The 15,430-nt window shown below is 44.4% G+C and overlaps 1 protein-coding gene across 1 annotated transcript in view; it reads left to right on the top strand.

The window, feature by feature from the left end:
• SLC24A3 (solute carrier family 24 member 3) overlaps nt 1-15,430 on the top strand; it is a 523,373-nt gene that overhangs the window by 78,844 nt on the left and 429,099 nt on the right. The window contains exon 2 of the mRNA XM_037494056.2: nt 6,660-6,788. Coding sequence (XP_037349953.2) covers nt 6,660-6,788 — 129 coding nt within the window. The remainder of the gene's footprint in view (nt 1-6,659; nt 6,789-15,430) is intronic.

Genomic DNA, 15,430 nt, shown 5'->3' with positions numbered 1-15,430 from the left:
TGCCAGACAGGGGTCCTTTCCCTACACCCTGCAATGTCCCTTTGCCTGGGCAGAGAGGACGTCCCCTGGAAGCCTGCGTTTCACTCTCCAAAGATGCCCAGGGTTCTGCTGCCCAGCCCCTCTGAGCAGGACCTCTGGAGGACGGCACCTGGGGGGAAGCAAGTTGCTGGGTCACTTGTCCCCTCCTCCCCAAGTGATGGGGAGGCTCATCGGGTGAACCAGAAGAACAACTTTCATAGGTGCTTCCTCTTGAAGGGAAGAGGAAGTTCTTTGATGCTGGGAGAAGGTTTAAATTCAGTTGAGCTGCTGATCACCACAGCTGAGTTGCAGCGCAGGAGAGGGAGAACTTGACCCAGCCCTCTGGTTTGTCAGAGCCGCTGGCCACTGGACAGTGTGTGTAAACTCCAGAGACAGGAGAAAATTTAAATGGGGCCCGTGGCCCTCCTACAGCTTGGCATTCTCTGGATCTGCTCTTTTCTGTATTTCTGGAAGCTTTCAGGCAATGGAGCAGTGCACAGCCCATTTAGCCTCCGGCTCCTTCCTCTCCTGGTGGGTTTGGAGAGTTGGCAACCTCTCCAGTGAGTGCTTCTTTCCAAGGAACAGAACAGTGCAGGGACACTCTCTTATTTCAGCTGGAAAATCTACGAAACATCCCCACTCTTAGAACTAGCACCTCTGGTCCTTCTCTTCACCCACAGAGGTGAAGGCGAGCGGCCCGAGCCTTATCCTCCTGAGACTTCTAAGGGGTGAGACCGGGAAGGGGGCCATTTGGAGCGTGGTGCTGAGGGGGTGGATTCACCACTGCTCACTGAGTCTGCAGAAGGCGATCTGCTGGCTGCGGACTTATGTAAACTTGACCTCTGACCTCTGGGTGAAGACCAGGGGTGCACAGAGTGGAGGCAGCTGTGTAAACTGCAGGGTGGGGTATTTATAGCCTGGGTGAGCAGTCTTGCGCCAGCCTAGAGAGCCAGTGTCAGACGCTGCCGCTGTGGACCCTATCTTGGGTGCTCTGGACTGAGCCTCCTGGGTGGGCTCCCTGCGGTGTTGTATCAGGCATTCCCAGACTCGGTTTCCTCATCTGCAGGCGGGGGACTGTGGCCCTGTTCCTCTGGGTGTTTTGGAGTGGTATCTCCCTCCATGCCAACTTACAAAAAGAAATGCAGCCTTCCTGTTCTCTGGAGGTGAGCGTTAACACATCCTCTCAAAGCCAACCGGCTGATCCCATGTGGCCACTTCCCTGGGCCGCAGAGCTCGGGGACAAGGTGGGACGCACATACCTGGGCTTTGGAGTCAGACCTGGGCTTTAGTCCCAGCTTGTCTGCTTAACTCCATCAGCACCATCAGTAAAACCCTGCAAGAACATGGGACGAGGTGGTGCAGGAAGGCTGCATGGCACATTGACCAGGGGCACAGGACAGACTGATGATGATAGATGCAGCCAACCTGCTCATCTACTGCCTGTCCGGGTATCTGAGAGGTAATCCCCTTGTCAGAGAGCAGACAGCCCCAAGTCTCTGCTGGGCCTGGGGCTGGTGTGGGGAGGGAGGGAAAGGGAAACTCTGAGGAACAAGGGTACACGCAGGAGAATGTATGCTGGTCTTAGGGTGAAGGCTGTTTGCAGGGGACCCAGGAAATCCATTCTTGGTGTCAGAAATCATTGGTCTTTCCAAGCCCCAGTTCAGGGGAGGGAGGAGGCGTGGGGAGAGAGCACAGAGCAGGAGAGGGTGAGCACACAGCTCTGTAATGGAAACTTGGCACTCAGCCTCCTCTTTCCTTCCTTAGTGCCTGTGCTTGAGTCTCAGGTTGAAAACTCCTTCCCTCCCAGCAGGCACCCCACAGTATCTCCCGGCCCACTCCTGACCCCTTTCTCAGAGCCCAAGTCACACATGCTGCCTTGCTGGTGACATGTCACATGTGAGCCTGCTGCCTCCCTCTTCACACCCCCTACCCCCTCCCCTGACTAATTAGGCCAACATGCAACTTCCAGGGCCTGGCAGATGAAGAGCCAAGAATGCGGTGGACAGGGGCCAAGTGTTTTTGTTGACATTGCTCAAGTGTAGCTTTGCGCAGCAGCCTCTGCTGTAGTAGAGAAGTCCAAGGAAGCTGGGAGATGAGTATGGGGAGCGCAGTGAAAACTCCAAGCGTGGGCACCTCTCCATAGCCCCTTCACTTTTCCCACTGCATGGTCTCTGCCTTTCCTCCTGAAATACAAGTATGTAACTCTCCCGGTCCTGATTGCTAGAACTTGTTCAGTCTCTAGGAAATCCACACTGAGCTGAGGGCTATGCGTGGAGTGGTTTTAGAACCGTTTTCTGATGGTGCTTTTATGGGGTGATGCTCATGCCTCACTCTCCTCCTGATCATTTCTGGGGATATGGCCTTCTTGGCGATAGGTCCAGGGAGACCACATTCCCCCCCTACCCTGTTTCATTGTTGCGTTGTTGATCTCTCTGACTACATCTGAATAATGTAACCAGATGGTTTCATCTTCTCCAGGGATCTACCAAGACTGTGGCCTTTGGGGTCACCAGGCTTGGGTTCCATCCTTTCTCTGCCACTGGTTTGCTGTGCCCCTTTGGGGGGGTCTTTTAACCTCTCTGTGCTTCAGTTTCCTTCCTTGCAAATAGAGCTAATAGTTAATAAAACTGTTAAGATGAAACATGGTGGAGAATGCAAAGTTCTTCCTATGTAGTAGACAATAATGGTAACTATTAAATGGTTGATAGGGATACATTAGGCAATTTTAAGCAATTCACTTTTAGGCAATTCACTTCTTAGGCAATTCACTTCTTTGACTGACTGACTCCAAAGGTAAGTTGACCCCAGAACTAACCTTCCTACCTCACCAGGACTTAGGTTAGGACACATGAAATGGGATATAATATTGTCACACCTAGTTCTCAGGGAGAAGTAAGTGAATGCAATGCTGTCTTTCTCCTTTTTTTTTTCTCCTACGCTAGTGTCTGCACTAGTCTATCAGTGGTCAGTGGTCAAACATATTTTTGTTGCGATAAAAGTTTGTAGGTTTTGGAATCCAGAGGTGCTGCCTTAATAGACTCTAATTCCTGAAGATATTGAATCATTATGTAAAAAAAAATCCTCTCATTTTCTGCTACAATAGCTGGCTTTATTTTTACATCTCTTAATTGGTATCAGCTTTTCTCCCAGAATTATAGAACCATGGAAACTTGGCCTAAGAAAGAAGTTTGGAAGTCACTGGAAGGGACACTCTTGCTTCTTTGCAAATATCTTTGGAGTATTCCTGGGCATTAGGCTTGCAGCACCATGAAGCACTTCCCATGACCCAGATTGTGAGACCCATAGTGTGACTTATGGACCATGTCATGGGTGTCCTGCCCCCGTCTCTTTGTCTTTGCTATGCAGGGCACTCTGGCACTGGCCAACACTAGCACTTGGCTCTCATCCCAACCATGGAAATGGTTGGGAGTGCCAGGAAATTAATTCCCTTGGAACAGCCTTCAACCAGTGTTGAAGTGGATAAATACCTAAGCTCTGTCACCCATTTGGGTGTCCCAGATGCATGTCTACACTGGCTGCCAGAACTTTCCAAAGCGGTCAAGCTGTAGTTTACTCATTTTGACTATTGCTTGAAATGTACCCTTCAGTGATTGTCTCCCCTTCCCTTGCCAATTTCCCTATTCCTGGGATCACCCCCATATAAACCTCATCTCAGGAACAGCTTCTGTGAAAACCCAGCTTGAGACAAACTGGATATCTTTCCCCATAATTTTAGATCATTTATGATAATAATGGATAAAATTCGCATTTTATTGCTGCTTATTGAATTTAAAGACCACTGACCTTATTGCTTCTGCATGAACTTTTGAAAGTTTTTCTCCACTTATCACTGTTCTTAAAGATGAGAAGTAACCATTCAGGTTAACCAAGAATATAGAATGCCTTGCTTTAAGCTCGGATTGTCTTTAGTATCATCCTCACAATTTTTGCTGAACTGGTATAGGTGACCACTATGTAAGATTTTGTATTTCAAAGTCTATAGTTACTGCTTATTCTAGATAGGCTCCACAGTCTACTTTTTCTTTAGAATAAACCTAGGGGTTATCCTGGTCTGTAATACACAAAAATTATAATTAGATAACCTGATTATTTTACATCTGGGAGCAGGTTTCTTCTGATTGAGGGGAGCGCAATGAACTGCTGAAGTTACATGCGTCTTGTTAATTTAGGGGAAGTACTCACAAATACTGTGCTTTCCAGAAACTTCCATGAGTTTCACTTATACATCCACAAAGTGGGAATAATAATTATTTGTTTACTTTATTATTATTGTATATACCTATTGAAGTAACATTGTTTTACATCCTTGCTAGTGTTTTGACAGTATAGGATGTCCCCCTTCAGGTGTGGTCACTATAGCTCTCCCACTACTGAATATTCTACCACAGTCCATTGTGCTCTCCCCCAAAGTTGCAGATCTTTGGTCAGCTTCCAAAGGTTGGTTTTAGTATTTGTCTTTGACTCTTAATTTGGTTTTTCTGTATTCCACATATAAGTGACACCATCCGGTGGTGTTGACATATAATTAGTGAGCAGCTACTCTGAGCCAGCAGTGATCAGGTGCTAGTGAGACTGCAGTAGACAAAGTAGACAATGTCATGCACCTACTTTCTTTCCTGGATGGTGGTGTGAGGATCAAGCTTAATAAGGATGGTGAAACCATTTGGGAAACTATGAATCACTATGGAAATAGAGGAATGGATATGACTTTCAGAATGGGCATGCGGACATCCAGCTCTTCATCAGCCATTCCAGAACACTGCATTGATGTAAGTGGTACACTCTGACCTCCTGTGAAGGCTGCCAGGACTACAAATTTCACCTATGTCTTATATTTAGAACTATTTTCTGACCACAGCAACTCTGGACATTCAAGAAGTAGCCATTACCTCAGGTCACCTCTTTCTTTAGTGCCAAACCACTAGGAAGCACCACCTTTGCTTGCTGTTTCTACCTCCCAGTGACCTCCGAATGTCCAGCTCTGTCATTTCTTTGCCCATGTCTTTATGTGATATGACCATAGTGGTCCAGGCTATTGGCCACTTCCCCTTTTTGAAGTTCTCTTTTTCCCTAGCTTCTGGGACACTATTTCCCTTGTTCTTTTCCTTTTCATGGTCCCTTACTGAATTCTTTTACTCTGCTCTCTGATGGGATGTCTAGGTCCCCAAGATTTCTTCTTCCATCCCCTTTCTTTTGTTCTCTCCCTTCCCCTGCCAGAAGAACCCATCCATTTGTGTCTCACACCCTTCGATAATCATCTCAGTTAGAAACTTCAGCATTGTTACATGCTCATCCCCTGACGTGCATTCAGGGGTCTGCTTGTTCCTTATTCATCACTTTCTCTCTTCTTTTTTTTTTTTTAATTTTTTTTAGGATTTATTTTTTATTTATACAAGAGCTGGGGTACAGGTCAGAGATGCAGGAGGGTGAGAGGATTCACCAGAGACAGAGTGGGGAGCAAAACAGGTAGACGGACCAAAATACACTGCTGAGGGGAGCATTGGGTGAGACAGGACAGGTCTGTCGCACCATGTGGGTAGCTCCCCAGCCAGCTGGGAATTGAACGTGCGCTGTACAGTGCTGTGCTCAACCCGCTGCGCCAGCTGGGAGGCCTACTTTCTCTCTTCTTAATCAAATCTTACTATATGTCATTCTCTAGCCTTTGCTATGAGGATGTTGAAATGGTGTCTTAGCTTGGCCAACCCCCAGAAGCAGATCATTTGCAGGTGATTCAAGGAAATACTGTTAGGGGAGTAGAAGTTGTTGGGCTGGGGCCAGTCATACTGAGTTGGTGAACTTAGCTGTGTCCATTTCGTCCCAGTTCATGTTCAATGAGATCGTATTGGTAGCTTGAACTTGGTCCTGAAGGGGATATTTACACTGTGAAAATTGGTCAGCGACTACAAATAGGACTTTTTCACCTAAAGGTTTGATGGTTAAATATTCCTCAGCATTTTATTGGCAGCAGAGAATTAAGATGAGGTAGGACAGCAGCCAATAAAGTGTATGGACTATTATACTATAGACAATTGGGATTTAATGTTAGTGGGAAAAAGTTTGAACCCAGTTTATAATGCACACCTCATAGCTATCCCATTGGAGCTGTGATGTATTTTTATTTCCTTTTCTACAGTCATTCTCTCTGTTGGATCGGGTAGGATCCAGCAGCCAGAGGAAACCCTCAGGCAGTTAAAGGTAGGATGGGTGAATTACAGTTGATCTTTGAGCAGAAGTTGGAATGATATTAGGCGTGCTGACAATTCTCTACAAATTCTTTACAATTCTTTTACAATTCTTTACAAATCTAAAAACCCTCTCCCTCATGCAGTTGAAAATCCTCGTAAAAAGAGTCAGACTTCTGTATCTGTCAGTGGATTCCGGATTTGCAGATTCAACCAATCCGTACCAGCAGTTGGTTGACTATGAATGTGGAACCTTGGCTAGAAAAAAATCTGCATATAAAATGTCTTTCATAGTTCAAACCTCTGCTGTTCAAGGGGCAGCTGTACATTGTAAGGCCTGAGGGGGTATAGGCAAATGATTGTTTAGGGCACTGGCACCCAGCACTGGTAAAGGCTAACCCAGCTATTGGTGATGTGTTGTTCTCTTTTCCTTCCCAGACCTTGACTTCATGGACCTCGTAGGGGAAGACAGAAACTGGATAGTGGGAAGGAAGTTATTGCAGATGAACAACACTGTAACTTCAGAAGACGCGGGACTCCAGAGCAGCAAGAACTGCACTGAACCAGGTAACGTTGATGACTGTGCTCCAGGCAGTGGTGGCTGATTTCTGTGGTCATGACTAAGGAAGAGTTTGATGCCGTGTTTTTCTTTTGAGTTTGAATGCACAGATACTTTAAGGACATTTCGGGCAGGTATCTAAACAATTAAAAAGTGAGATTGCAGGGGACCATTCAGATGTGTTCCTACCTCTGTATTCTTTTCCTAGGGGAGCTGGGGAAAGGTAAGTCAAAGCCACTGATGTTCCTTATTCTGCACTGGTGTCAAGTGTGGATGCTGGTAGTGTCAGATGGGAAACAGTGAAGCTGTGGTCAGCTTTACTTTGCTTCCTGAATCCTCTTGGACTGGTTTTTAATTGGGAGCCTGTTTCTGTCACAAAGAAACAGGGCTTGAAAGGATCCTCATCTATGATGAACATCTTCTTGGAAGAAGTGAGTATTCATTTGTTAGTTATATCGTTTGTTAGTTGTTACACCTGATGTCTGTCATGCCTTTTCTCAGAGGGGACTTTTTATTTCTGCTACTATTGAACTAAAAGGGAAGACAAGCACAAAGGGAATCAAGGGGACTAGGAATTATTAGGATCCAACTCACCAGACCTCAGAAAGTGGCAAGTGCTTTTTGGACAGATGAGGCCCCTACTGATTGACACCAGGGAGCAGAAAACCCATTCCAGGGATGGCCAGACAGTAAATATTTTAGACTTTGTAGACCATATGCTATGTTGATGGTATATTTAAAACAATTATTTTTACAGTTTTTTACAAATATGAAAACGATTCTTAGCTCATGGACTGCACAAAGACCATGGGATGGACTGGCTGTGCTTGGCCTCCGCTGACTTGTTCTTCTCAGCTGCTGGCCTTTCTTTCCTGCCAAAGGGGAAGTTGGGCCTCACATGGGCCCCTTTCAGGGCTCAGAAGACTGATAGCTTTTTGATCCCACATCCAAAGTCCTATCTCATGTTTGATGTCCAGCTGAAAGGACATAAACAGTCTTCATTGCAGCCCAAAGAATCTTATACTTTTGAGGTCAGAAGGTGTTTGTGAAGGTTTGTGACTGCTGTTTTGGGAAGGTGGGTACAAGTGCCCCTCCCCACCATAATGAAGATCTTAACAATAGGCTCCAAGCAGAACTGGGAAGAATTAAAAACAGATTAACATCTTCCTGTAGCCCAAAACACCTAACAGCCCTACATGATCTGTATTCCTCCAGCTGGAGAATTCAAGAGTTGCTGTGACTATTATTAAATTCTAATACAGAACACCCTGGAAGTTTAGGGTGTTCTGCCCCACACGGGCAGCTATATGAGCTAGAAATGCAAGTGGTATGATTGGTTCAAGTGCCCCACCGAGGGCACAGAGCCATGTGTGCTCTGAGAGGTGTGCATTTGCTGTGGACTGGTCTGTGAGGCAGGGCAGGAATGGTGCTGGTCATTGCCAAGTACACTTTGCTGATATTTTCAACATCTCTCTACAACTACTAGGATGTAGGATGGAGTCATGGCCAACTGCAGGGTGTGGGGAGTCATGACCAACTGCAGGGCTAGTGGTGATGGAAGGACTCTTTTTCCTGATGCTGGGGCTGTGTGGGGAGGTTGATAGAGCCATCTGTGTGTGAGAGGCATTGTTCATTGTATCAGGAAATGCCTTTCTCAGAGTGACAGGTGTAGAAGAATAAAGCACATTAAAAGCCATCATTGCAAGAGAGGAAATGACAGGTGGCCACGTTTTTTAAAAGAGCAGAACCCCAACATGTGATGGTGTTGGCAGAGAGGACGCAGGGACGGAGAGGATCGACTTCAGGAGACAATGGGAGGAAGTACACAGAGCTGGTCCAAAAAGAATATGGAGCCAGGCGGGGTGTTCTTGATTTCCTCATCTGTGGATACAGTGACTGGTCTCAATTTCTGGCGCCCTTGACTCTGAACCAAATTCTGTAAGGAAGATGATCCGGCCTGAAACAGGAAGGGTATTGTTCAAACCTTACACATCGTGGGCTGCTCAGAGCCTCCATCCTTCACAAGGTCTCCTTTGACCACCACTGGCTGTGGCAGGAACTCTGTTTTCTGAATGGTTTTTTGGTGCTGCACAAAATGGACCTTCAGTGGTCACTTAAATTCAGATTGATTCAAATTCAATAAAATTAAAAATTCACCTGCCCTGTTGCACCAGCCATCTGTCAAATACTCAGTAGCTGCTTGTCACTAGTGACTACTGTAACAGGGTGGTCCCCAGGAAAGAGGGAGGTTCCAGGTTCCTCAGGGACCTGGAAGCCCAGATCACGGAATCCTTCTGTCATCACTGAAGGATTTACTGAACAGGCTGGTCTGGAATTTCCATTTGTGTTTTGATTTATCTCCTGTCTTTCCAACTCAGTTGTAAACAACTCAGGGATACAGAAGAGATATGTAAATCTGAGAGCCCCATCTATAACGTGGTTCTTGGGGTCACACTCATCTGGGTTTCCATCTTCACTTTGAAGCCTGGAAATGGCAGGCTTTGGGCAAACTAGTCAGGTTCTCCAAGCTTCTGCTTTTCTGTGAAATTGAGATAATCATTATGACCTTTCACGACTCCTGTGAGACTTGGTAATGAAGTAATAGTGTGAGTAACTGGTGCCTCTTGCATGGTCCTCTGTTGTAGAGGCACGGTGCCTCTTGCACGGAACTCACCAACATCCTGCCATCTGCAGGGGGCACCCAGCCCTCTTGTTGCCTGTGGGTCATGAAGCTGCATCCTTAGCCCCTCCTGACAGATTTGGTCGACAGCAACTTCCTCGGGTGACCCACCATAGAAATGAGCACAGCACTCCCAAGGGATACTGGTCAAAACATCGTCACCTACTCACTTGATCCCCTGTTGTGCAGGCACGCTTTCCAGAATGCCCTTGGAAGTCTGTTTCTCAGTCTTGACTAAATAGATATTCTATGAAGAAAAGTCAAGAGCTAGAGCAACCATAAGGTCCTGATTTAGAAATAAATCTGAAAAGCACTCATCTCTGCCTCTGACTTTCTGTAGTTTGAGAGAACTAAACTGGGGTAACCTAAGGTCCGTTCACAAAGCATTGGCCAATTTTCCTTAAGTCACAATTGCCCTGCAGGTAATGAATATTACTTGTATTGGTTGAATGTAGCAGTGTCTGCTCTCAAAAGTCTTCAGTGTAGGGCCCAGAGAGTAAGATGGTTCTAGACTGGCTTCCTTCCTATTTGTGGTGATGCCAGAAGAGCAGTGGCGTATTATAAAGATAATGTGTCAGGGTTCTCTCTGCTCTGGGAGCAATGATTTTTTACAGCTGAATGTTTGAGGTATATCAGTGTGTGCTGCGGCCATACAAATAATGGCATCAGAATCACAGGGAAGAGTTAATTTGGCTATTGTCATAAAGTGTAATTAGTGCTGCTTATGATGTCACAAGACTTGGTTTTAATGCCATTAGACTAAAGTAGAGTCAGAGACTGCAGAAGAAATGATCTTTTCTGCCTGTATTCAGGTATAGGGCTGATTTGCCTCTCATATCCTGTTCCTTACCTAAGAAATAAACTATGCAACTGATTTACACCTTTTATCCCTTCTACCACACAAATCTAATTCCAAAAAATTTTAAGATCTGAGATTTACAAGACTTCCCACCCCAAGACACATCCTCTCCGCTTCCCTTAATGACTACTTTGCATTTGAAAAATTCCATGTCATACTTACACCCTCCTTCTCCTTTCTCTGCCCTTCTCCCTCCCTCCCTTTTCCTCTCCTCCTCCACCTCTCTCTCTTCCTTTCCCCTGTCCCTCTCTGAAACCAGGAGCCTGGAGGACCAGCCAGCGGAATGCTAGGTTACAGGATGCCACTATAGAGTGACAGTACTGTCTGTTGATGGTGTGAAATGTGGGAGATGCGTCTTCTTCATGTGACAGCTGCTACTTTAGAGACATGTTACTTTGCATATTTTGGATTTAAACAAAAAAACCCCACAGTGATAGTCTTCTCTGCACCTCAAAGACCTGGTTTTGGTGCAAAGTTGTGACTTTTACCTCCAGAACTGCATGAAAAAGACTGACCTCCAGGCTCCAATTTTTCTGCAATTATTCCTGTGAATTTTAAGGTTGTTTTCTTAGCCCGACACTGCCGATTTCATCTGGAGCCTGGAAACATATTGTTTTTTTGGCAAATAACACTTGAAACTGTTTACTCAGATGACCTCTTAAGAGAAATTTAACTTTGAATAAATTTGATCCACAGAAAATTAAGTTAGCTAAATGTAATATTGAGGATGGTGGACAACTGTAGCAGAATTGAATTCTTTGTAATATTTATTTGTACACTTTGCAGAATTTTATTTATATACTTTGCAGTCTGTCTACAGAAAATTTATCATCTTTTGGTTTTTAGTTCTTTGATATTCTAAGGAAATGAACCTTTCCTGAGAGTGCCTCTTTCAAATAAACGTTAGAAGAGGGAAGGTTTTTAAAGTGATAGCCTTGTGGTCTTCACTCTGAGGTCCCTGAATTTCTCTTTTGATAAAGGTCTCAGCACCCTCCCTGCCTGGCTTCATAGGATCTAGGGTCTCTGCAGGAAGGGACGCGTGCAGGACCAAGGGGAGGCTGGCAGACCCGGACTCTATGGGGGTGTGCCAGGAGTGTTTATTGGGTCGGGTGTTCACTGGCATGTCTGAAAAGCACAGAATCTAAGAGTGGAATGTGAATTGTGAAAGGAAGCCACAGGTCTGTGTAAGAAAAGTGATGTGGAGAAGGTCTTAAGGTTAAGGTTCGCCCATGAGCAAGACCTGGAGGCACAGATTGGCAAGCAGACTGGTTCAGGATACAGGTCACGGACAGAGTAAGTTTTGGAATCCTACTGTTTTTGAGTTTTAACCATAACATCAGGGTTGGCTGGTTTAAAAATCACAGGGCCAGGCATGACCGATCTACAAAACATGAAAGGTTCAAGTCTCTCATCTTTTACATAAAAAAAAAAAAAAAAAAACCAAAATTCAGAAAAAAAAAAAAAACAAGATCCAGAATGGATAAATGACCTGCCCAAGGTCACAGGACTTTCCAGAAGCCAAGTAGGGTTACTCAAGTACCACACATAGATATTCGATGCATGCTGATAATTAGAGAGAGAAACAGACATTTGTATGATCTGAAGAACCCCTGTCCAGTAGAAATATAATGCAAAGCTATAGAAATAATTTTAATTTTTTGGGTCACTGCATTAAAAGAGTAAAAAGAAACAAGTGAATTTCTTTTAATAATATATTTTATTTAACCAAATTCATCCAAAATAGTATGAATAACATATCTCAATCACATTGCATTTGATCGCTGGCTTTAAATCCAGAAAAGAACTAAGTTTTTTTTTTTTCTTTTTAAAGTCTAAAATTCTATTTATTGTACCAGATCCATAATGTTTACTAACTTTTCCCTGCAGCTGTAGTTTTCATGATACAAATAAGAGCTGTTGATATTCTTAAGCGGAACTAGTTGGAAACTCTTTGGTATCTGCTTTTTAATTTGTATCATTTCTTTATTGAATTAGTTAGAGAGGGTTATAGTAGCTGCTATAACAGATAAATCCTTTAGATTTGGTTTAACACTAAAGAAATTTCTTTCTCCTATGAAGTCCTCGTCTTTTAGCAATGCTGTTTGGACTTTAAAAATCCATGTTGTAAGATATGGCTTCAAAAGATATTTTGAAGGTTTTCTCATCCTCACACTAGGCTTCCAAGGTCATTGTGCTTCTCTCCTTTAAGGAAAAAGAACATAGAGGATTATGGGTACCTGGGCTGGACCCTCACTCCTGCCTCACATTCATTGGCCTGGGCTTGGTCACATGACAAATTCTGACTACAAGGAAAGACTGGGACATGCCCATTAGCAGACTAGCTTGGAAGAAGAGAAGGCAGGTTTGGGGAATACCTGGCTTGCCTCTGCTGCATTACTTCCCCCAAAACTTGTTTTGAAAAACAGAACTTCTCAATTTTCCTTTATACTTATCTTATTACAAAAGCAATATACTCCCATGATAGAAAAACAATAAATCTGTGTCTCCGGAGCCTGGCTTAGGTCTTGGCTTAACTACTGGTCATGGTGACACAATTAATTCTTTTTTCACCTTTTTTCCAGTCACAAGTGGGCTGGAAATTTTCCCAGTTGGGTCTATTTGCGAATTGCACCATACAATAGCATAATAATGAATGTTTGCATACCAGTGAAGTCAGTAGTGAATATAGTAGGGCTAATATAATGTGGAAAAAGCTTGGATTCTGGAGTAAATCCTAAATCCCAATTCCATCTCTTTCGACCTAATGTCAAATAAGTTTCCTGAATTCTTTGAACCTCATTTCCAGCATCTGCAAATAAATGCAGATTAAGGTGGCCATTTCACACGTTGTGGTAATCATTAGTGAAGTGATTGTAAAACAGCTGGAACCACAGTCATTGTATATGCTTAACAAATTGTAGTGACATGGTCTTAATTATCAGAAATATAATGGAGGGAAGACTGTTGGCAATCATTTATAGTAACATTATTGCTCTCAGGCTCATTAGAGCATTGTGGGACTACCAAGGCTGTTCTAGGAAAGGACAGGTTATTTAGTGTAGTTTAGTAACTGTGACATTCTTAGAGCTATGCAATGGAGGCATAGGGAGGTCTTAACCAGGGGGCTCCTGACTCTCACCGTTATTACTCTATAGACAAACAAGATGAACTAGGGAGCACCAGCTTTCCTGCATCTTGCTGACAGAATTTGCAAGTCTCCAGCTCCAAGAGGAAAAGGGTCAGAGACACTATTCATTCCTTCTAGCCTCCACATCCTATGAGAAATTTTTATTTTAAGTTTTTTTTTAAGGATTTGTTTATTCATGCATACAAGAACCGGGATACTGGCCAGATGTGCGGGAGGGTGAGAGGATTCACCAGAGACAGAGCGGGGAACAGAACAGGCAGATTGAAATACACTGCTGAGGGGAGCAGCGGGTGAGACAGGAGGGATCTGCTGCACCATGTGGGTATCTCACTGGCCGGCCAGGATTGAACCCTCACTGCAGAGGCTGCAGACAGCTTCACAGCACTGCACTCAACTGCCTGCACCACCAGGGGAGGCCCTATTTTAAGTTTTATTTAGGATTATTTTTATTATTTCATTGTTGAAAACTCTTTGTTTAAGCAGTCCAGGGAATCTAACCCAGTGAACAGTGTCTGGAACACAGATAAAGGATGATAAGTTCTTTTCTTAGATGCTTCTGTGGGTCTACTCGCAAAGCATTTTATACTTTTCAAAGCACTTTCACTTCATTTACTCATTTGTCACTTGGAACAAGTCAGGTCATGTCAGGAATGACTGTGTTATGATGCCCAGAGTATAGCTAAGTTAGATTGAGACCAAGGCAAGTTGAGTTAAAGAATTAAGAATTCATATTTATAAATGTAGAAGTTAAGGAATTACTGATTCTAAATCCTTTTCCTCTAAGCAAGGGCTTAGCAAACAATTGTCCTTTACCAAATCTGACCTTTCAGTGGTTTTTATAAATAAAGCTTTATTGGAGCACAGCCACAAACATCCCTTTATGTGTTGTCTGTGATGGCTTTTGCTCTACAAAGGGAGACTTCAGTAGTTACTTGCAACATAAACCACAGGGCCTACAAAGCTTAAGTGGGAGCTTGTCAGAAAAGCAATTCCTGGGCCCCACTTGAGACCTATTACTTCAGAACCTCTGGGCCAACTGGGGTTTCACAAGCATCCAAGTGAGAAGAGCTCTGCATTAGCTCGTTGGAGTCACCTGGGGAGATTTTCTACCTGGGTTCCACACTAGGCCTCAAAAACCCAGGCTTCTGGGGCTGGGAACCAGGCATCAGTGGTCTGAAAGCTCCCCTATGAGGCTAGTGTGCTGTCAAGGTGGAGACTACTGCCTGAGATTGCCTGTCACTGCCTGGTTCTGGAAAGTCTGCAGTGAGAATCTGGTCAAGGTAAGGACAGCTAGGTTTGCAAGCTTCTCAGGATCCTGTTCTTCCTACCCTTCAACACACAAACAAATGATAAAAGGAGAGCCTTTTGTTCTTTAAGCCAAATTTAAGACTCCAAACTTATCTTCAACATTCCTCATGAGCCATATTTTTTTCCTATGTTGCGCTTCTAAGATTTTTTTCCCCTGAGAAACACCAGGATGGAGTTTTACCCGTAGCTGCATTTTAAATGTATGTTTATAAAAGTCGAGATATTCCTGTCTGGTCCTGTCAGTGGATCTAATCTTGCCTTCTAGCCCTTGGTCTGTTGCCCAGTGCTTGCCTCTCCTATCCACTCCCTTCCTCCTCAGAAGCTTGGGCTGGTGGTATAAGGCCTGACCTGTAGGTTGACTGTGGGTCTGAGAGCAGTTCCTTGGGACTCTGACTGCCTCTCTTGACTAGGACACTTCCAGGCTGGGTGGACTCTTCGGAGTAGGAGAAAGCCCAGGCAGGCCCAGCCTCTCTCCCCAAAGCCTCAGAGCAGCCTCTCCAGACCTCAGACTTTTCTAAACAGGCCCAGAGGAACAATTTGGGGTAGTGTGACTGAAGGGTATGTGAAAAGGATGACTGAGCTAACCCACTGAGGGTAGTTTCAGTAGATACCAGGTACCGAACTAAGATATCAGGCACTAAACCTACTGCTTCCT

The sequence above is a fragment of the Talpa occidentalis genome, unplaced genomic scaffold (assembly GCF_014898055.3).
Source record: "Talpa occidentalis isolate TD23 unplaced genomic scaffold, MPIMG_talOcc4v2.1 talOcc4.10, whole genome shotgun sequence".
Classification (NCBI taxonomy): Eukaryota; Metazoa; Chordata; class Mammalia; order Eulipotyphla; family Talpidae; genus Talpa; species Talpa occidentalis.
Note: the sequence above shows the minus strand (reverse complement) of the source record. Positions and strands in the feature narration are given on the sequence as shown.